The sequence below is a fragment of the Dromaius novaehollandiae genome, chromosome Z, assembly GCF_036370855.1.
Source record: "Dromaius novaehollandiae isolate bDroNov1 chromosome Z, bDroNov1.hap1, whole genome shotgun sequence".
NCBI lineage: Eukaryota > Metazoa > Chordata > Aves > Casuariiformes > Dromaiidae > Dromaius > Dromaius novaehollandiae.
This window is the reverse complement of record NC_088132.1, coordinates 36,684,445-36,705,548: the sequence shown is the minus strand read 5'-3', so window position 1 is coordinate 36,705,548 and position 21,104 is coordinate 36,684,445. Positions and strand designations below refer to the sequence as shown.

General features: G+C 39.0%; 1 protein-coding gene across 3 annotated transcripts in view; it reads left to right on the top strand.

Moving 5' to 3' along the window:
• Nucleotides 1-21,104, top strand: part of LOC112992391 (multiple epidermal growth factor-like domains protein 10) — a 104,308-nt gene that overhangs the window by 14,166 nt on the left and 69,038 nt on the right. For 2 of the 3 annotated variants that reach the window (XM_026115413.2, XM_064501398.1), the window contains exons 2-4: nucleotides 12,886-13,018; nucleotides 16,149-16,250; nucleotides 17,577-17,677. In XM_026115413.2, the coding sequence (XP_025971198.2) occupies nucleotides 12,903-13,018; nucleotides 16,149-16,250; nucleotides 17,577-17,677 (319 nt within the window). In that variant the 5' untranslated portion in view covers nucleotides 12,886-12,902. Of the gene's footprint in view, nucleotides 1-6,524; nucleotides 6,615-12,885; nucleotides 13,019-16,148; nucleotides 16,251-17,576; nucleotides 17,678-21,104 lie in introns of those variants that run through there. The other variant, XM_064501397.1, reaches the window with a different exon arrangement.

The window sequence follows — 21,104 nt, the reverse complement described above, 5'->3', positions numbered from 1 at the left end:
GCAATGCAGAAAATTGGTAAGGAAGGTGAAATAATCCCTTGCTCTTTACCGGATGAAAAGATGTAGTTTTAAGCAATATGGCAGCTGGCCTGTCCATCTTCCTTGCTAACAATAGCAACATACATTGCCATGCATTTAGTAAAAAGGCTGCGTGAAATTGGAAAGAAGTTGTTAGTCAAGAGAGAATGCCTGAATAAGCTCAGAGTCATTTTGCTATGTCAGGACTGGTAGATGTTAATAGCTTGGGTTTTAGAGCCAAAAGAAGATCAGCTGGTAGTGAAAAGAATATAATAGTGCTTATGGGCCAGCCTGGGCATGGAGTTTTCACCAGGTGTCATGATCATGAATCTGAAAAGTCAACTGTCAGCACCATCCAGCCTACCCCAGTAGACCGGAGGAGGACTTCACTTCATCCTGGCATCAGGCGATGAGGCGATGCCTCAGGGTGGCTTCTCTAATCACTCCCTTCTGCTCAGACTTTGCATTCCTGTACCCATTTACGTTGACCTCTGCTGCAGTCTGCTTTTCTGGTTCTTCACCCAGCACCTGGTGGTGCTGCTTGGGAGGACGACCATGCCGGCTGCTGGCCAAGGTGGCCAGGCAGCCACCCTCTCCGCCGGGATGGCCTGAATACTCTTGGGCTATCCTCCTTTTCAGAAGAAGCAAGTGGTTTTGTGAATGATTTCAGGTCTCATCCCAAATTTCCACAGATCAGAAGAGGTCCGTTTCATTTTTGTTCTTCACAGCAGCTTCCTTACTGCTGTCCAATCCATTTACAAATATTACAGTGTTTTTCAGTGTTCTCTCAGTTGGTTGTTCATTGATGTATTGCTGAACATGAAATTTTGACCTGGCTGGCACTGTGGATTGCTTATATCTCTCATTAATTAAGAAATGTTTACATGTGCATTCAAATGACCATTCTGTTTCCTTCTGTAAGTGGCCAGTGTTTTAAATTTCCATTTTTAAAAAATTGCACACTGCTCACAGTATCTGTTTTTTTATGAATGATTGAACCAAGGCCAGTGTTTCTGTAGTTTTAACTGAGCAGCAGTAGAACTTGTAACAAAGATGCTGCTAATACCAGTTGGGCTGTAAGTCTCCTTACAAAGTTTGCCTGTTTTTTGGCACAGTCTCTGATACACACTCTCCAGTCAATCACAGTAAAGTGCCTAATAACAGATGTGGCAATTAAGCTGAAGAACTCTGTCTCTCTCTTTTAATTTTTATTACAGAGAATAACAAAGTACCTCATTAAACCCACCATCATAGAGATTCTTTGAGTTTGGCATACAAATGTCTGTAAAAATCAGATCTCTGAATAGGGTGCCTTGTTACTAAAGGTGCTTTATCAGACAGTGCTATGAATAGACTGTTTTTGTAATGACAGATATGTGCTCATGCTGCTGCTGTCCTTTTACATCCCATACTGCAAAGAGATACAGATTTAAAGAATGCAACATGTGTCCTAAAGGATCATAATTTGGGGGTTTTAGGGCCCTGTGCTCAAGTTAATAAAAATGCAGTCTTGATTCTTCTAGTTTCAAATTACACTGCTTACAGCGGGAATTAGCACCAGACAGCACTTTTAGGAAGGTTTCAGATAACCTGGAACCAAAGTGAATTAACATATTTTAATAGGAGAAATTATCTTGAAAAAAATATTAATTACAACCAAAAAGGTCTTCTTTTGATTGCTACAGTTTCTAAGGCAATTGCCTTCATTAGTTTCTTTTAGTGATGAACCAGGCACTCTTTTTTAAAGGAGAGTCTGGTCGATCATTAAAAGAAATTAATTTAAGCATTTAGTGATTTGGGATGTCTTAAGGAATTGTGGTAAGAGAAAACTGAGACTGATATAAATCACAACTGGAAACTTCAATATGAAATGACTGTTACTATGTATAAAGTGCAAAGTTGTTTACTTTGTCATTGCTGGAAAGAACATATTTTATTACTACCGATCACTAGTATTGGCAGCAGTTGTATTTTGTAGAGCTTTATATTTATTCACTAAAGCACAATGTCTTTCCTCCAGCTTCAACTACTTAGCTAAGAGTATAGTGAGTCTGTGACTGTGTCTGTGTACATGTACATGCGTATATACACGTGCAAATGTGCAAGAGACTGTTCCAGATCTCTGGGCAAGCTGAATTTCTGTCTCTGCTGACTAAATAAGGAGACTAAGCACTAAAATTACACATCTGCAAGCAAAGTTTTTGTTTTGAATGATTTTTAAAAGAGGAAAAGAAGTGTTGAGGTTTAGATATCCTAAATGTTCATCTACTCCCTAAGTGGTTGTTCACATTATTATTTGTCTGCAGGTATTAAAGGGCACAGACAGGAAAGTGAGACCAATTCAAGTCATCACCCGGTAATATCAAGGAGCAGTGCAAGTCAAACAAGCTAGTAAGGAAAGGTCAGGGCTTATAGAGAGAGGCTCACAGACATGAGCGTTGTTTTCAGAACTGCAGAAGATCGTAAGCGTTATGAATGGCATACCATCAGAATAAAGCTAAGTCTTGCCCCGATTCCCCTGGGGAAAAAGCATCGAGATAGAGCAGCCATCAGTATAAATGCACACAGTGGGATCACTTGATGGCATCTTACCAGGGCTTTTAGCAGCAGTATATTAAGTGTGGTGAGGAGAGAGAGGAAAAGGGGTGAGAAATAAAATGGGTTTGATCTAGCATGTGATGGTCTAGAGAGCTCCTTTCATTTACCCCAGCTAGGAGCAACCCCCTAAAGATGCACTGAAGGGAGCTCCCAGTGTTAGGCCGGTTTGCTATGAAACATCACTGTCGTGTATGTTGCTCACTCTCTAGGATGGTCTCATCGGGTCACAGTGTGTAGCCTCAGTGCAGGCTGTTCAGGGCAGAATTCCCTTTGACTTTAACGGAATAGAGTTTGTCCCTTTAACTGTGATTTGGTTTAAAAAATTAGAATTAACCATGCTCTTTGGTTTTGCATTCTAGTCTTTCGTTTTCCTCTCTGAGGAAAAATGAAGGAATGCTATCCATTCTAACCTTTGCAAATGCCAGAATAGAAGATAGAGGAAATTAATGAGTATTATGTGGATGAAAACATTTCTGGGTTCCCTGTTCCTCTATCAGTATGTTTTGGACTTATTTTGACGTGGGAGGACCTTGTGCAATGAATCATGGATGCTTTGAACTAGATTGCTGGAGGTGGAAATAAAAGCTGATAAGCAATACATTGAAATGCTCAGAGGCTACATAGATTGTTAGAATAAGATGGCATCGGAGTTAATTAACTTTATTTTTTTCCTGATCTTTGGAAATTGAAGTCTGTAACAAAGCACGGTGATCAGAATTTACAAGAGTGAAATGCTCAGTCTCAATCATGAAAACAGGAGCGAACTGGAATAACAACTTTTTGTTTAGTGCGTTCTGTGCAAATGGAATTTCCTTGGATGATTTACAAAGTTAAGTGTTCTGAAACACTGTTAGTTGTGAACACTGTTCACAAATTATAAACATTTATTAGCAATTAGAAGGTATAAATGGAGGATGTTTATGTGTGTGGTTTTTTTAATGAAAGAGCCCAGGGAAAGACTATCATAAGTGTGGGGAACTGCAGACTGAAGGATTTTTTCAGTGATAATGGAGCCTGTGTCTGGTTAGGAGAAGACTAACGTGTGATGGAAATGTACATGGAGAGAGAGAATGTGTATAATGGGGGAAGGAAAAAGGTAGAGGAGGCATTTGAAAAGAGTTAAAAACAAGAAAGCAAAAAACATTTAAAGGAGGGAGGACACATTTGAAATGGGTACAAAAATAAAGAGGAAGCTAAAGGAATTGTCAAAGACCTGTGATTGTACTCCTTTGTACAATGGTAGAAAATTGGAAGTGATATGTTACATATATAGCTGGTACTTGAGATGACAGAGAAATAAGATTCACAACAGCTACGGTCAAGAGAGGATGAAGCCATAAATGAATATTTCCGCAGAAATGGAAGCAAGGAATCTGCGTTTAGGCAACCACAGGATTGTCCCAGGCAGCTTGTCAGCAACCACAAAGTTTTCACAGTTGCATCCATAAGTACAGTATCCCTTTCTCATATTTGCTTTTGTAAAGGGTATCCTCAAATCCTGGTGATTTTATCTGATTAAGGGACTGTGCTAAAAATTGGATACAGTTTTTTTTTGGGGGGGGGGCTTTTCTGTTAATCTTGTTGTTCTGTAATAAACCTTCTTATACATGCCAGTAACATCTAATATGAGAAATAACTTAAATAACTTTCCTTAAACATGTGCATCTGGCCATGTTTTCCTTAAACATGTACATCTAGTGTTCTAGCCGTCCATGGCAGGTACCATTAAAATGACATTAGGCTTAATATACAGGCGGAGGGGCTGGTACAAAATACATTATTTGATAATAAAAGGAGGAGGGAGGAGTCCATGTGTGTGGATATGTCTGGACCAAGCCCTGCACCTTACAGCCTTTCTTACAACGTATTTTATTTGCTTTCATTATATTTGACTGTCAACGGCAGCCCTGGGAAAGATGTGCAGGGCTGAGAGGTGCCATGTGTGTATAGGCTGAAAGCTCTTGGTGTGTGTCTATGCCGCCACGCGCACAGCAGCCCTGCAAGCTCATGCCCGCCATCTCGCCCCCAGCCCTTGCAGCTCATTGTGTTGGTCGCCTCATCCCAGCCAGCTCCAGCATCTTCCCCGACTGCACCCTGTCCTGTGTCCCTTCTCTGTTTTCTTCCAAATACGTGGCCAGAGACATCCTTGTGGCAGCTGTGCAGCCCTGGGACCATGGCAGGGGGAGTGCAGTGCACCGTAGGGAGCTGTGGAGAGAGGGGCTGGCATGGGGAGGAGGAAGAGCTCCGAGGTCTGCCTAATGGGTAAAGCAACACATGGCTGCGGAGATGATGTGTCACTATGCTGTTACCAAGTGGAAAAAAAAAAAAAAAAAAGGCAAAATGGACATTCAGAGGCAAGCAAAAATAGCCTGCCACCATACAGGCAGTCTGCTGGGAAACTCTGATCTCTGAAAATCTGCCCAGACTTGACAAAAAGTAAGACATGACTGTTCAGGGTGGCCTTTTAAAAACCAGGTTTCTTGCATGCCTTTTACCCATAGGAGGGGAGGAGGGAACCTGCTCTGGATTCCAAGTTTTCCCTCGATGACAAGCTGCAGACTGCCATTACCTAAAAATCTGACCCTGAGACAGCCTGTGAAGGTTTTCAGTGATCTCTGTTTACAGAAATGGTTAATTATAAATTCTTTTCATGAACAAATTTTCTTTTGTTTGTCCCTCCTCATGCCACATATAGATTCTCTGTCCAATCATATGTGCTCTTCTTTCACTATTTAGCTTGGGGTAAAGGAACATTAAGCATCTTGAGGAATTTTCTTTTCTTTTGGCCAGAGCTCCAAATGTTCAAATAACGGATTATTCTCCTGTAATGCCCAGATCAGAAATGGGTAATAAATATATTTACTTGATGTAATTTTATATGGGTCACTTAATGTTTCTTGTGCTAAAGAAGATATATCAGACTTTGTATTCTAGTTGGCATTTCATTTTCTGAAAGTGTTCTTTTCAGATAATTTAGTTTGAATTCTAGACAGCTTTGACTGTCTTTATTTGGTAACTTTTCATCTGGGTGGATGCTAACTGGACAGCAAGGTTGTCCAGAAGATTTATTTGTTAGCCATTCATGCTGCAGACTTCCCACGTGAATAGTCCTTACGCATACAGTTCCACATGCTATTGGTAACTTATGCTATCAAAAGTTGATATGCTCAAAACCAATACTTGTCTGTCTGAAAAATTTTTCTTTGTATCCAAACAGAGCTCTGATTTAGTGGACAGTGAGAGCTACAGTGAAGTGACCCCATACTTGCGATGTTTGGCAGCTTGCCCCAGAGGAATAATAATGAGTCCATCTGCAAAGGATCTGGCACACTGATATTTGTCTTTGCCATGCCTCCTTGCCCCATACAAACTTGACTTCCACTGAACTTTCTTTCCCTCTCCTTTTAATACTGATTTGAGGGAGGAGAAGGGGATTGATAAATGGGTTTATCATCTCTGCTGGCTTAGCACCTATGGAAACCTGCTGTACAGAGAGTGCGTTGCATGGCACTAAGGGAATCTGGCAGACCGAAGAGAGTCTCACTTCTCAGCAGTCCAGAAGATGCTAGGGAAACTCTCATCTGATCTCTTACGGTGAGAATAAATGTTGTAGAAGATACTGACGAGTGACTTGCAGGGAAGTGCTGGGCCCTGGCAGACCCAGTTTGTGCTGGTGATGGAATAGCGCTGTGTTCCTGGGTCTCCACCGCAGCAGGATGCTGGGGGGTGCAGGCTTGCAAGGGCCCAGCCACCTGGGACTGTGCTGCGGCACAGTGTGGCACTGCTAGTACAAGGGTGGCCTTTTCTGAGAGTTAAGGCTTTCTGTTTCCCATACCGACTCCAACCTGCATAATTACCTGATTTCTTTCTGGAAATGGAAATTTCCTTATAATTGCAGTAAGAGAAGTTATTTGACACTTCTTGTGAAACATTGTGCTGTGTGACACCTGCCGACCTCTCCAGGCTTCCACCGGAAAGTTTTCGTGTTTAAGTAGAAGGTAAGTGCCTTCCCTTGAAATAGGTGGGTGCTTTAGGATAAAATTTTGCTTAGGATAAAATAATAATTATTGTTTTTATTTTTAGAAGGAACAGCATAAACATGCTGCCTGTGAAATGATACCGTTACTTAAAAAATCCTGATGTCATAGCTTCCAGAATGGATATTTTCATGAGCTATGCAACCAATAAAGCCTGATCTCCTACAGATTTGTGGGTTATCAGTGGATTCTCTGGAACTTAATGACTTCAAAACTTCTTCCTCTGTCAAATTTATTTGAAATGGCCAGGGGATTCGGGAGTTACTGGACATGAGGATGCATATACACATATACAAATACTATTATTACATAAGCCTTGTTTTCTTAGATACAGATGCTAATTAAAAAGACAGAAAAATAAAAATAATCTGGGCTGTTTAAACTGAAGAAAAACTGCAATTCATTACTGTTCTATTTTTCTTAATAACATGGTGCTTGGAGAAAGAAAAGCAGCATTGTATGAAGATCTCAAGTTTGAGACTGTCTCTGCAATACAACCATTGAACAGCATCTCTTGCAGCTGCTCATTCTCATAAACAACCTTCTAGCATTTGGGAAAGGACACCTGGGACATACCTGCCTTGTCTTGTAGGCCTAAACTTTTCTTAATTGGCATAATCGGCTGCCATAGATCTACAAGGTGAAAAAGCATAGTAGAAGGCTAAACATACGTGAAGCGGAAAAGTGGAAGCGCTGTTGCTTTTGTGTGCTAGAATGTGAGATAAGGAAATTAATACTCTGTTTTGGGGAGGAGGGTTCTATGACTGGGTTACTGCATTTTATGGTTAGTCGTATATTTAGCAAAGTCAGCAAGCAAGATGAAGTTGTCAGTAAGTGCACAGCTGAAGGCATACCTACCTGTCAGTGCATGTTCAGATGTGCAGTAAGGTTTGTAAGTAAGGAAGCACAAGCTAAGAGGGTTAGATTTGACATTTTCTGTCACGCGAAGTCCCAGTTTTGCCAGATGAGTTGTACTCATCTCTTTTGAGCCTCTGTGGGAGCCCCCAGCTCAGAGGAGATGCCTTTGGAGTGATAGATTTGGAGGGTCTGGGAGAAGACCAGTCACTTCTTCTGGGGGGTGGCTCCTTGCAGCACCTCTTGTCAGGATGTATCCTGTTTTCCCTCCTGCTTTTCTACACCCGGCTCATAATGCCACGAGTTACCTACCCTCGGATAAAACCATTCTGTTTGTCTCTCTTGAATTCCCTCCAATTTGCTCTCATCTTTCTGAAACTGTGCACAGTATAGCATATCTTTTGTCCTAAGGGCTGTGGCCAGAGCGCCCATTACTTCTTTGTCCTGTGGTGAGGTGCCTCTGCTGCTCAAAAAAAGAAAGGTTTTTAGCTGCTGGACTATATTGCAAGTGCATATGTAATTTGCAGTCTAGTATGACTCTAGGTCTCTCTAGACGTTGCTGCCTTGCAGGTATCTTTCTTCTACTGAATGTCTCTGTTCTAGATTATTCTCTAGCCTTTTTTTTATTTTTGTGAATCTCATTCTGCTGTTTTTCTACCTTTCGATCTCCTGGTATTATCAGACGTGCTGCTCAACTTAATATCACTTGTGAATTCAACACTGGTATGTTGCCTATGTCTTTTCTACAGATTGTTGATAAAGTTGTTCTGTAAATCTAACACTGATTTTGGTCTCCTACAGGAGGACTGCCTTTTAACTTAACCAAACTACTGGTTATTTACATTTGCCTTGTTTATAGTTCTTCAGCTGGTCTAGGGTCTGTGTGATAACGCTGCTATTCAGGTTAATTCATACGAGCTTTGTTGAGTGAGGTTTCATGTGACACAGCGTCAAGCTGACTTGCTAATTTCCAAAGGAAAAAAGCCTTCTGCTCTTCACCCATTAATTCTCTAATGTAATCAATAAAAGCAATCATTTTTTTTCATAGTCAGAAGTTAACATGAGACTAATCATCATTGACAAGATTAGGTCAGGTTCAAATTTTGCTTTTGTCTGGCACTAGGAGTTTAAGAGATGATTTTTATAAACAAATTGTGCCCCTGCTAAAGGAGTTCAACATCAGGAGTGAAAACAGTATAATGTTTTGAAAAACACCAAGTAGGAAGTGAAGAGAAGAACCAAGGAATTCTGCACCAGAAAATCTTTAAATGGTACAAAAAGCCTGTATCTCATCTGGAGCCATCATGTCCTTTGGCTGGTAGCAATCACTGAGTCTGTTATGCCAGCTTTGTCCTGCTTTGGAGGTTGTGAGGGCAGAAGAGACCTGCAAGGGAGGCTCCAGGAATGACCATGTAGTTCACAAATTCAGTCTGAAAGTTTACGTATGATGAATATAAGGAAGATTAAAAAAAAAAAAACAGCATTTGCCATATATGCAGGATAGTGCGCTATAAATGTAATTAAAAACAATCCATGGCAGTACAGCCCAGAGCAAATTGAAATACCTGTGCCATATCGCTGCAGAAAGACCGAAATGACCATTGTAAAACCTTAGAGATACGATGGCAGACTGCAAGAAGATCTTACAATCCTGAAGTTCCTCTTCTAATTAAATGGCATGTTTCTGCTGCATGTTTTATGTTGCAGTGTTAAAAATGCTTTCACAACAGTAATGGAAAAGCTACATCAGCATTTCCCTTGGTCTTGGGTCCTTTATGTCATGTTAGCAACTGTATCATAGTATTCTCTGTTGCTCATGCAGGTCTAATCCTGCTTAATTCACCAACAGCACTTGGTTTTGCTGACCATAAAATATTTCTTCACAGCCTTGAGCAACCTTTACTTCTTTTATGTTCTGCATTGCTTTATCTGCCCTCACTCTCCCAATTCCACCAATATTTGCATTTTGTTAAGAGAGAGCATAAGCTGGGCGGGGGGGGGGCCGTGTGTGCCGAGTCGTGCTCCTGGCTCTGCTCTGGAAGTGCTGAGAGATTCACTTGAAATCATATATCGGTTTTCAGTACGTAGAGTAGAAGCATTTTTTTTGCCTTTTTATTTTTTTCTTCTTTTGATCCTGGACTCTAGGAAAAAACACCGCAACAAAAAGTGTGCAAAACTATCTGACATGTAGGCATTTTCTCTGTGCCTACCAACAGTGTTGATAATGTGTAATAGTGGTTAATGGTTTGTATTTATACAGTGCATGTACAGGCTCTTCCTCTACTTACTAGAGAGAAAAATGTAGTTCATGTGTTTGCTCCCATTATTTAGGGGAGTACCAGTAATTTATGGGAGTATGGTTTTGGGATACCTGCACACCTGTTATACCTGCATCTTAAAATACGCTTGTCAGTAATTATGTCTTGGGGTTGTCAGCTGAATGTTTTAATGTGGCTGTTACTGATGACTATTAACACCTCCATTTGATTTAATAAACATATCATGAGCTAAATTTCTTTAATTAGATTACATAAATGTAGGGGAGTAATCTACTGTTGCTTCATGCAGCTGCATAACTTTCCTGCTACATTTTGAAACCATGCGCCTGACTCAAAATCTGTGGAAATGAAGAAGTCCGTGAGTTCAACAGCCCTTGACCTCACATTGCACAGTTCTTGCCTTAAAGATCCTGCTGCAGTGAGAGGAACCATGCACCTTTGTAACCTGAAGTGTTTGCCTCCAATAGGAGTAATATGAAATGTTAAGGGGCAATAAGATTTTAGTTTTCTATGGACACATATTGATTCTCTTGTATACTTTAGTGGGAAAAAAAAGACCTGGCAGGAAAATGCCTTAGACTGGATTAAATTAATTTGGTGTTCAATCAGATCATGAAGTCAGAGACTCCACTTGCACTGAAAGAGCTGTACACACTGGTGAGGAATCAAAGTGATCTGAAAATACATTTTGCTAACTTACACATGCACACGGTCTTGTCACTGCTATCTCAGCCAGCAGTTTTGCAATTTTGCTGCTTTAGGTGCAGTATGAAAAATTTGATGTTTCTGTCTGTGTATGTAGACATGTTGCTGGATAGTTGAGAGCATTTTGGGAACCATCTGCTTCTTTGAAGTTCTCTTTCACTGAGGTCAGTTGTGCCACTCAGAGGAGAAAGCTTTATGTGTTTACAGCATTGGAGACAGAAATTATACAGTATCTTGCAGGTCAGGCGAGTTCTCGGTTCCAACTTGGAGTTATTTACTCCCTCTTATGTCTCCTAATCACTAATTTACATACAGAAGGCACACTCTGTGTGAGCATTTTCAGTACTGAAACCCCATATACTATATATATGTAGACAGTGAAGATGCTGGTATATTGTTGTATGAAATAGTTGAAGCAATATATAATAAGAAAAGTGAATCTTTGAACAGGGTATTTCAGTGCAAACTGTAGATAGCAAGGGTTAAATGAGTCATCCATGTTTTTTATTGCTAATATAAACACTTTAGCAATGCTAATCAGTTGTACTGATTTTCTGTTTTGATTTTCCTTAATAATTAAGCAAAAGATCTGGAATGCAATCAAGTTTTACACTAGGGGGTTCATGCAAATGATTTTTTTTTTTTAATATACATTTTAAGTTTTGTTAAATATATCCAAAAGGAAAGTTACTGAAGTTAAATTAAAATAAGGGAATACAGTTTACTGTCTGCATATAATCGAAATGACTGCTTTTAGTAAGGGAAATCACCACTTTGCTTAAATTATTAACTGAAAATACAGCTGCTTTAATTCCTTTTTAAACCACTGCACTTTGACTACTTTTCTATGCCTTGTACGTGCAGAGACACAGTTACGACAGTTACAGAGCATGAAATGCTTTTCAGCAGCCCTGATTTTTCAAGAGGGATTTAGCAAAATGGAATCATCTCTGTATTCATAACCATTTCTTTAAAAAGAAACTCAGCTCTTTTAAATATAATATTTTCCTTTCATGATTTTTTTTTTTATATTGACTTCTTAAGAAGGTCCTGAAAAGTAAGACTATGGCATGGTATTTTTTTTTCCATGGTCCAGTCAACTTTCTTCTCTTAAAATAAACTGTTTGTGTGTGTTGCTTTATTCTGTTTCATAGCATTTGAAGTAATAAATTTCTAATTCTGGTTAATATTTTAAATATATTTGTTTTATTTTAAAATGAACACATTGATTAGAAATTTATTTTATTATTTACTACAAATAAGTTTCATCGATCTGAGATTTTTTTTCCTGATCTCAGAAGCTGCATAACATTAAAATTTGTGTAAAAATGGAGACATAGGGTCAGATGTTCACTGCGAGGAAAGTAGTATAGCTTATAGTAGTGTATACTTATAGTAGTATAGTCACAAAAAATTAACCCTTTACCAGTGTTCATTCTGGCATTTCATGGATTAATGGCAGGTTAGATTAAAAGTGTTTCAATATGCAAATTAAAATCATGTGCTTTAAAAAAGAGATAGACCTAGTCAAAGTATTAGGATAGCCTTTTAGGGTTTTATGGTGTTATAATAACTTTTGTGATGAGCAGAATGATTTCTCTATATGGTAATTGTACAGCTGGCACAGGAGGGGGTATTTATGCAAACTGTATTGGGAATTCAACTTAAAAAGAGCAGGAACAATGCAGAATGCAATGCGATGCTCTCTGTTAACGATTTAAAGCAAAGTCATTTAAATCCTTCCCCTGATTAATTGGCTTGCATGAGAATTGTAAGTTAGTTATTAAAAAGCGCTGTGCCACTTTTTGCAAATCTCGAGCACACTTTACTCCTGCTAATGGTGCCATTTAGCATCTCGAAGGGCTGAGTATTCATGTGTCTGTCTAATTTTAATTATAAATTTCCTTTAAAAAATAAACACAGACACCCTGCCTGTGACACATCTGTGTACTGCTCTTTGTTCCTCCAGTGCCCGTCTGCCCCCCGACTTCGCTGCCTCTCTGTGGCCAGCCTGCGCCAGGGCAGGCCTTGTTCAGGCCCCCGCCGCTGTCTCGAGCCAATGCCAGCCTTTCTTTTACATTGGAGTCTGTTGTTTAGTTATGCACAAGCCATCACGGAACAGACTGAGCCTGGCTACCTGCAGTTTAATGGGAAAGCAGTGTCTCCAGAAGCGTCACTTGCTCACTACCTTGCCGTTTATGGGAAACTACCGAATTCGAGTTGCCTACCAGCATGGGCATGGGCATAGGCAATCACAATGCCCTTGTGAAGTACCTGTTGCTTTATATCCTCTCACCTGGGATTATATATCTCCTAGTATAACGGACTGATAGTTTTGACTCCTTTATCATTTGTATGATACCAGTAATACATTATTATTATTTTTCTTCTAGATCACCTTTTCGAAAAGATGGTTCTTCATTTGAACTGCTTTTTTTGCTTCCCTGTCGTACTTCTATACCATTGGATGGGGACAACTTTGCCTTTGAATCTTGAGGATCCAAATGTGTGTAGCCACTGGGAAAGGTAATATTTTCTTTTATAAAACAGATGATACAAATTCTGATTATTTTGTTCTGTTTTAGTTAGTGCGTTTCAAATGATTTAAAGCTTGTAGTCAAATGGCGAACTGGGAATAAAATTTTGCATTACCACATTGACAAAATAAGCTCACTGGTAAGTAGAAGACCATTTCACACAGCGCTGAAATGTAGCCATCTTTGTGGTAGAGGTACAGTGCAAAAAACTTTGCAGTGGCACCAGCAACATTACAGAACCATCCAGGGACAAGAAGTGAATAAAAATAGCTGTTTTCGATTTAAATGAAAAGGAGCCTTTTACATATGCAGAATATAATTAGCCATATTGGAGTTTGGCCAAATTTGATTATGCTGATTCTTTCCTTTACAATGTTCCCTGAATCTAAATTAAGACTTGTTGTTTAATTTTTTGATGAGGTTCAGAAATTTATAATGTACCACTATAAATTCATCAATCTAGTTAGTCCGTTCCTTCACCCAATTTCACATTAATTGCAAGTAGAATGTGCACAATGGGTAGGGAAGATGAATCCGTAAGCATTTGTTGTACTTCTTTTCTTGTGTAAAGATTATAATAATGAAATCGTACCTCACGGTCTTGTTATTATTACTTAATTACGCCCATAACTGATCAGCTGGTCCTTGAGATAGGCTAACTGTTCCTTTGAGGAGATGCATATGTTTCCTGAATTTGGGGTAAATAATATTTTCTGTTTAAACACTGGGAGTGCTCCTGAGCTGCTGTGCAGGTGCAATTGTTGTCGCTGGATCTTTACAAGGAAAGCTGAAACTCGTATTTGATTTTTCATGAAGTCTGTATACTAAAAGAGCCCTTAAAGATTTTCCCCAGCAATTTCTCTGAGCTTCACATGAAGTATTTGGAGTCTCTGCCCATACCTTTTTTTATAATTTGCCATATACAAAAGTATGTATATCAAGTAGTTACCATACTAAATACTTATTGCTCTTTACCTGCTTAATTCTATTTACAATATTGAGGCAAAAGTCTAGGATATTGTTGGATGCTACTCCAAGATCTGTATGTTTTTTGATTATGTCTTTGTCCAGAAAAGTGGGTTTGAGGGAAGCTACAAAATAATGAAAAAATATAACTATTTACATTGCATAATGTATTTTAACACATACTAATCAAATATATATTTAGCAAGCATGTCCAGCTTGTTGAAGGAACTTTTTTTTTTGTTCTGCCACTGCATGAGGCTTAAAAATGAGGAGGAACTTCACATAAACTTACTGAAACACTTGCTCTGTTGCTCAGAGCAGGTGACAAAAGTACAGGAGTTTGAAAGAGTAGAACCACAAGGTACAAGCTCATTACTGCTTCTGTCATTGGCAGTCCTGTACACATTAAGTAATCTAGCCCACCCACTAATAAAATAGTCCTTACAAACGAACTGCGATCGGAGCAAGGATGAAAAGAGCAGGCCCTCAGTAAAACGAAAAGCACAGAGCCTCGGGCAGGCGTCGGCAACCCACAAGCATTTTGTTGGACTCGGTCTGACAGCTGGGTGGATTAGACTTGCTTGCCTTTATATGGACACAGGGAAAACAGGGAGTAAGTTCTGGGCAGCTAGGACAAGCTGATCTGGACGTGTTTTCTCTCAGTGTAGGTGATGACAGTAGGAAGACAAGATTGTGGCTATTACCCTGGAATAGGTGCTGAGAGGTCAAAGACACTGTAAGCAAAACCCAGATGGGCTATATGATTAGTGAGTGTTTTGACTGGTCCTGGGAATTAGTGCTGGAGAAGAAATGTACCATGCATTCCCATATTTTCTAACCCCGTTATGCAATCAAGGCCTGAGTTATTGCCAGCACAAACAGTCTGCTTAAGAGTTTTCTAAGATGATTCAATATTTTTCTCTTTTGTAATGGAGCTCTATTCCTTTTGCCTCGCCGACTTCTCTGCAGCCTGTGGGTTCCAGAGCACATGTATTTCTACAATGCTACGCTTGTAACCCAACAGAAAATAGTAATAGGAGTTCAGTATAGTATTGCTGAAAAAAATTTCTCTATTAAAAATTAGCCAGTCAAACCAACAAAAAGTGCAGACTCAACATTTTATAATTTCTGATTGCTGAATATACTGTTACGTGGCATAATTCCTCTATTTTCAATAATTATTACTTATGTATATTTCTATTTTAGTGCTCACTTCAGTACATTAACACAGCTTTCCAGAACCAGTAGAGAGGTTTTGCTGCAGATATAGATAGAGTTTTTAAAAGAAATTTCTCAGAAAATCCAGTGAGATTTTTCAGTTTCGTATAGTAGTAGAAGAAACCTAATTCTGTGGCTCCTAACTAGTATTTGAGCATCCAGTGATGTTACTAAAAGTTTATTGCCACAGGAGAAAATGTGCTACAGATCTCACTGCCTTACTTCTTCAGTTTGCCCCTCATTTGAGACAAAGCTTTTTGTTACTTAGGTTTACGTTATTTTTCTTTAAATGTCTTTTAATCAAATTCATTACACGACAGAGTAATCCTAGCCTTCTGCATATATCTTTTTTTTTTTTTTTGGGGGGGGGGGGGAGACTTTCAATCCATATCTTCTGTTTGCATTTTATAAAGTTAGCTCATTCATATTTTCCTTAAACTTGCACTTTCTGGTGAGTTTTGGTTGCACATCAATATTTTGTTATTTCTTGTACCTTTCTGTTGAAGCATTCTCTGATGAATTTTGGTAAATGTCTTATACCTATGTTTTTAAAGTGGAAATTAAGAAATAATAAACATTTAGACAGTAGATAGTATAGCTGGTAAATAACAGACTCCAGTAGATCATTTTTAATGGGTAGCATTAGTTTGAAACTGACTGTAAAGCTTTGCTTCTGAGGGCTCGTGGATCACTTTTTTAGCAGGCTCCTCACCTTAGGAAGCAAAAAATCTCTGTCAGAGTGAGTCTTATAGTGTTATGTATGCTGTTAATGTGGGCACCTCTGGGTGTCATTGGACTTGCTTAAAAGATGTGCTTAAATATGTGACTTGTCAGGTCTACAGTTACTTTGCAGGACAGCATAAAAGACTTACTGTAATCAGACTGTACTGCAAAAGACTTGCTCAATAATCTGTTTGCTCTCTTTCTCTCCCCAGTTATTCAGTTACAGTACAAGAGTCATATCCACATCCTTTTGATCAAATCTACTACACCAGTTGTACTGACATCCTAAACTGGTTTAAGTGCACACGACACAGGTGATGTATAATTATTAATACTGCCAAACTACTGATATTTTAGGCATTTGTAGAGTTTTGTATGTTAAAATCAAGTAAAGTATATAGGATATTTTAGCTATAATGACTAATCTGTCTAACTCTTAGGGTCTGTGTCAGCTGGAAAATGCATTTGTCTAGGCCAAGCAGTATCACATATGCTTTATTGGCAGGTCAGGGTGCATCATCCCATGGAGCGCTAACAGAAGAAGGACAGATTAGGAAAAAAAAACATGCAATACACTAAAATAAATGTCCCAGATTCTGCAAGGAGTATGTGGTCAGAAATATTGTATGAGACATCTCTGCCTTGCTGCTCGTAACTGTATGTTCTGGGGAAAGTGTGCTCTACTCGATAGAAAAATAAAAAGATTTGCTAAAGGAAACTCCTCCTTGGGCATTGTAAAAAGTAAGCAAGGAGTGAATGATTCAAAACTGGCCTAGACAGCTGTAAAAGCCATTTTCCTCAGGGGAATATGCCTATAAGTATGAATGATCAGCAGTGGGAAAGGTTCCCTGGGGCAAAGCAGCTGAGAGGAAACAGCTCAGTGTGAATAGAATGTGAAAAGCAGATACTAAGTTCAAAGAGAGATTATACTTTTTTTTTTAATTTGCATATGGTGCCATTTAGATGCGTGCTGCTCTTTGCTGAGAGTTCAAATTTGCTTAGGTATTCTGAGGATGTGTTTTACTGCTGTGTGCAATATGTAGTGAGCAGCCAGGAGAGCCTGGGGAAGGGATTTAAGGTTACAGTGAAGAGCAGAGAGGGAGAGTGCAGAGCAAAACGTGGTTCTGATAACATTGCTTGCTCATGGCAGAAAGAAGCAATGGTTTGTGCACTCCCTTGCTGTTTTTATGTGATGATTTCTCTCCCTTTTGTGTGCTGCTCACCACTGTCCTGCAGTCTTCATGAGGATAATCCCCAGAAGTCGTTTCTTCAGAAATTGATACCTGTAATGATCTAGCAAACTAATTGGTATTGCCAGCCTTTAATCTCTGTGGGGGATGCTAATGACTATGGCAGCAGCACTCTAGCTTGTGTACTGGTTAAGTACCCAGAATTTTTGACTTTTTTTTACTGCTGTCTGACCACCCATGGAAATAAGGCTTGTGATGGAGAATTTCCAGAAGAAACCACTGAGACTGAACTCAACAATACATAAATCAAGGTCTCTTGCTTTCTTGAAGGTTTTTTTTTCCCTGTCCTTTTATTGATACTTAAAGACTTTCTAGAATGTGTAAAAATGTAAATTGTTTACTTTCCAAGCTGTAAAATGTATGCAAAAACCATTCATTTTTTTTCTTCAGAATCAGTTACCGTACCGCCTACAGACATGGTGAAAAAACAATGTACAGACGTAAATCCCAGTGCTGTCCTGGATTTTATGAAAGCAGGGAAATGTGTGTCCGTAAGTGTAGTTTCTTTTTGCTTTGAAATTCCGTACCTTTATCGCAATGCTGGTTTGACTCCTCTTTGGAGGAAGACTTGTGGGAGCTGAGTTACCAGGGGATCAATTATTCCATCAACGGTGCACGTGCAACTCTCAGTGAAGTCAATTGGTGTTGTGCACATGCAAATGACAGGATAATTGGACCTCAGATGTCTAAGTAACTAAATTTGACGTGATTCTTACTAATGATCAGATGGCATGTTTCACCTCCGAATACAAGTATCGGTGTATTTTGCAGCACAATAAGTAAATATTAAGTGCAAGACCAAAAGGGAGATAAAAGAGTTTTCTCCTCAGCAGGGGCCCAGGTCGATCCCCCTATTCAGTCTGCCCTGAGGATGCAGTGACTGTAACAGTTGTTGGAAGGCAGAATGCCTTTTCGGGGGGTGCATCCCTCTGTGTCCAACCCTCCTTGAGTCTGGAGGGGGAATGGTTGTGCTCACAGGCGGGTGGTGACCAGGGCTCCGTTCTGCACCTCCCTCGTGTATGGCCTTGCGCAGGCTAGAAAGGTCTGATTCTGAAAATGATATTTATCCAAGAATATAGAAGAAAGGCAGAACAAAAATAGTGGATGTGTTCATCCAGAGTCCTAAAAGTGTGTTGTTAGTGATTTAATGTAGGCCCACTGAAAGGTTGTTCAGTATTGTACAGTGGAGGGGACAGCTGGTTGCTCGTATGGGCAGGAGTGACAGCAGGGAGCTTGTGATAGGTGAGCGGTTCTGCAGTGCAGCTTGTCCTTGGAGATGTGCAAGAGTGTAGGGCTAAAAATGAAATAAATTCAATAGAATTTCAAATTCCTAGCCACGTCTTTCTCCCCTGAATGCAAATGTGTGCAGCGTGGACTCCAGTTGCCAGTTTTTGAGAAGTCAGTGCATCAAACCTCTTTTCCTTGAAAAGCTAAGCTCATCGGAGACAGTCTTATGTCTGTAACTGTCATTTGCTATATTGACCTGTGTGTATAGCTTTATTAATTTGTGGGGACAGAATGTGCATACATTACAGTGGAAAATAGCTGTATCCCCTCAGTTTTTTTACCTCAGCTGCTCAAATGGTGAGATTTAAAAGTAACGCTGAGGTAGCAGTTGAATTTTCCTGAAAATGTGAGGCCTTACCAGAGCAGCTTGGTGAGGGATGGAGCCTCTGGGTTGTAGGGGCTGCCCTCAGGTCTTGCTACACTGTTCCTGAACAAGCTCAGCTAAGTGAAAAAAGTGAAAAGCCCAGGATTTTGGAAAAGCAACAGCATGTGTGCTGGTTTGATGACTGTGCTGGCTCTTCTTGTGTGAAGCTTTGCTTCATGTCATGTCTGCTGCTACAGCATATTTTCAGCCTAATTCTGTAAGGTAAACTCCTTGTTTTTTCTTAATTAAGGATGAGAAAAATGGAGACACGTGCATTGCTTTATTGTGTCCCCAGCTGATACAGTGGTAGTTGTGGAGCATAATATTCAATGTATGGAGACATTTTGGAAAGAAAACATTCTGCAAAATAAGATGTATCATTGTCACTGGAGTTTGCAGCCTGGTTTTAGGAGAAAGCAGTGCAATGGATAAGTCTTCTGTCTTTACCAATAAATGGAGCCTGAAAATTAGCATCAGTATGTACATTAAATTTATTTATTCAGTACAAACGCAAAATATTTTATTAATCTGTTTAGAGGTAGCTTTGTTGATATTGGGAGGTGCATACTGGAAGTGACGTAATAGATTTATTTATATCTTGGAAAATTATACCTTGTGAATATCATAACACATCACAGGAGCTTCATTTACATTTTTGTTATATAGCACTTCCTGGAATTTGAAAGTGCAACAGTAAGATTTTTGATATAAAGTATGTTTCTGCATGTGAAAAAGCAAGGTCAAAATGATTTTTTTTAAAAAAAAAGCTTTAAAAAAATGAATTCATCTAAAATAAGATTAGCAATTTCTTTTTTACCTTTTTTATTTTAACATGTATTCTAACATGAATTCTAACTATATTGGGGTTATTATATAGTATATTAATGATTATATTTTTATTAATTGAAGTATAGAACAGTGACTAATCACGTGAGAAATGTTTTGATGATGAGCCTCTTATGTGACTATAGCTTTTACAAAGCGATAATATAGTATAAGCATTCTATATAAAGACAGTAGTATTAATATATGAATATATAATGTTAAGTAATATAGTATTGTAAATGATTATAAATATTTATATAACTATTATATAATATGTATTGTAATATAATTATACTATATAATTCTAGATAATTTAATATTCATATAGAATATTGCATTTCATACAAATATAATAATCACCAAAATATAATAAATTCAGATTACGTTGGATTTACTAGTTTTTGCTGATATTACATAAAAAGATGTCAGATATTCAGGACATATCTGCTCTGACTTTCAAAGTAATTTAGAATGCCATGATTATGTCTTCTTTTAAAATGAGAGCTTGGAGCGTTTCAATGTATATAAAAATAAAGATTGCCAGGTCCTTCAGTGGAGCTAGCTTTGCATTCATTGGATCTGTAATGACTGATCCCAGAAGGCACTGAGACCCCCTCTGTCCTCGTGATCTTCGGTTGGAGCTGAGGATTCATAGCACTGGAGGAACTCAATAGCTAATACAGTAAGGCAAATACTTGAGGCTTTTTGCTGTTTTATCCAGCTTTTTTCATAATGAACTTGTGCATACTAGAGTAGATGATACCTGCATATGGTGCGATTATACTGTTTGTGCAATTGGAAAAACAAGTGTGATGCTGTCAACTGAGATCATCCTGTAAGGCATAGTGTTATGAGAAAGACTCTTCTAGATCATCTTAGCAGAAATATCACTGGCAAAAAGCTAACACAAAAGAATTCTCCAAAAGAAAATTGGCATCCTATTGAAAAATGTACATATGTACATACCACCTTTTTTATGCTCAAAGATAAAAGAGAGTAGGAACCATTAGAAGTGTTCTTGATACCTTCTTTTGTCATTGCTGCTTCTCAACGCATAGAGGATTTCCATTAGGTGGCTTTGTTTTTCCTGCCATGTGGATTCCTCAGTTCTTAAAGACTGTGGAGAATGCTTTTGTATGGAAAGAGCGTAAAACATTTGTGGTGCTGCTGCTGTTTTGCAGTTGATTATTTGGCTTCTAAATTTCGGAAGCTCAATTAGAAAATTCTATTGGCAGATGATTTTGGTGGGGCACAAGACTTCAAAGCATGTGGTGGCGAATGAAGTCACGTGACCTCCTTGTTAAAATACGAATTAGGACTCTGCAGCACAAATACCAACTGGTTACTATTCACCTAGTAGTAGCACTGACTAGTGGTAGCGGCACTTCACTGGTTGTGGTGGGAAGAGAATTATTTATCGCTACCTAAAGGCATTGCAAGAA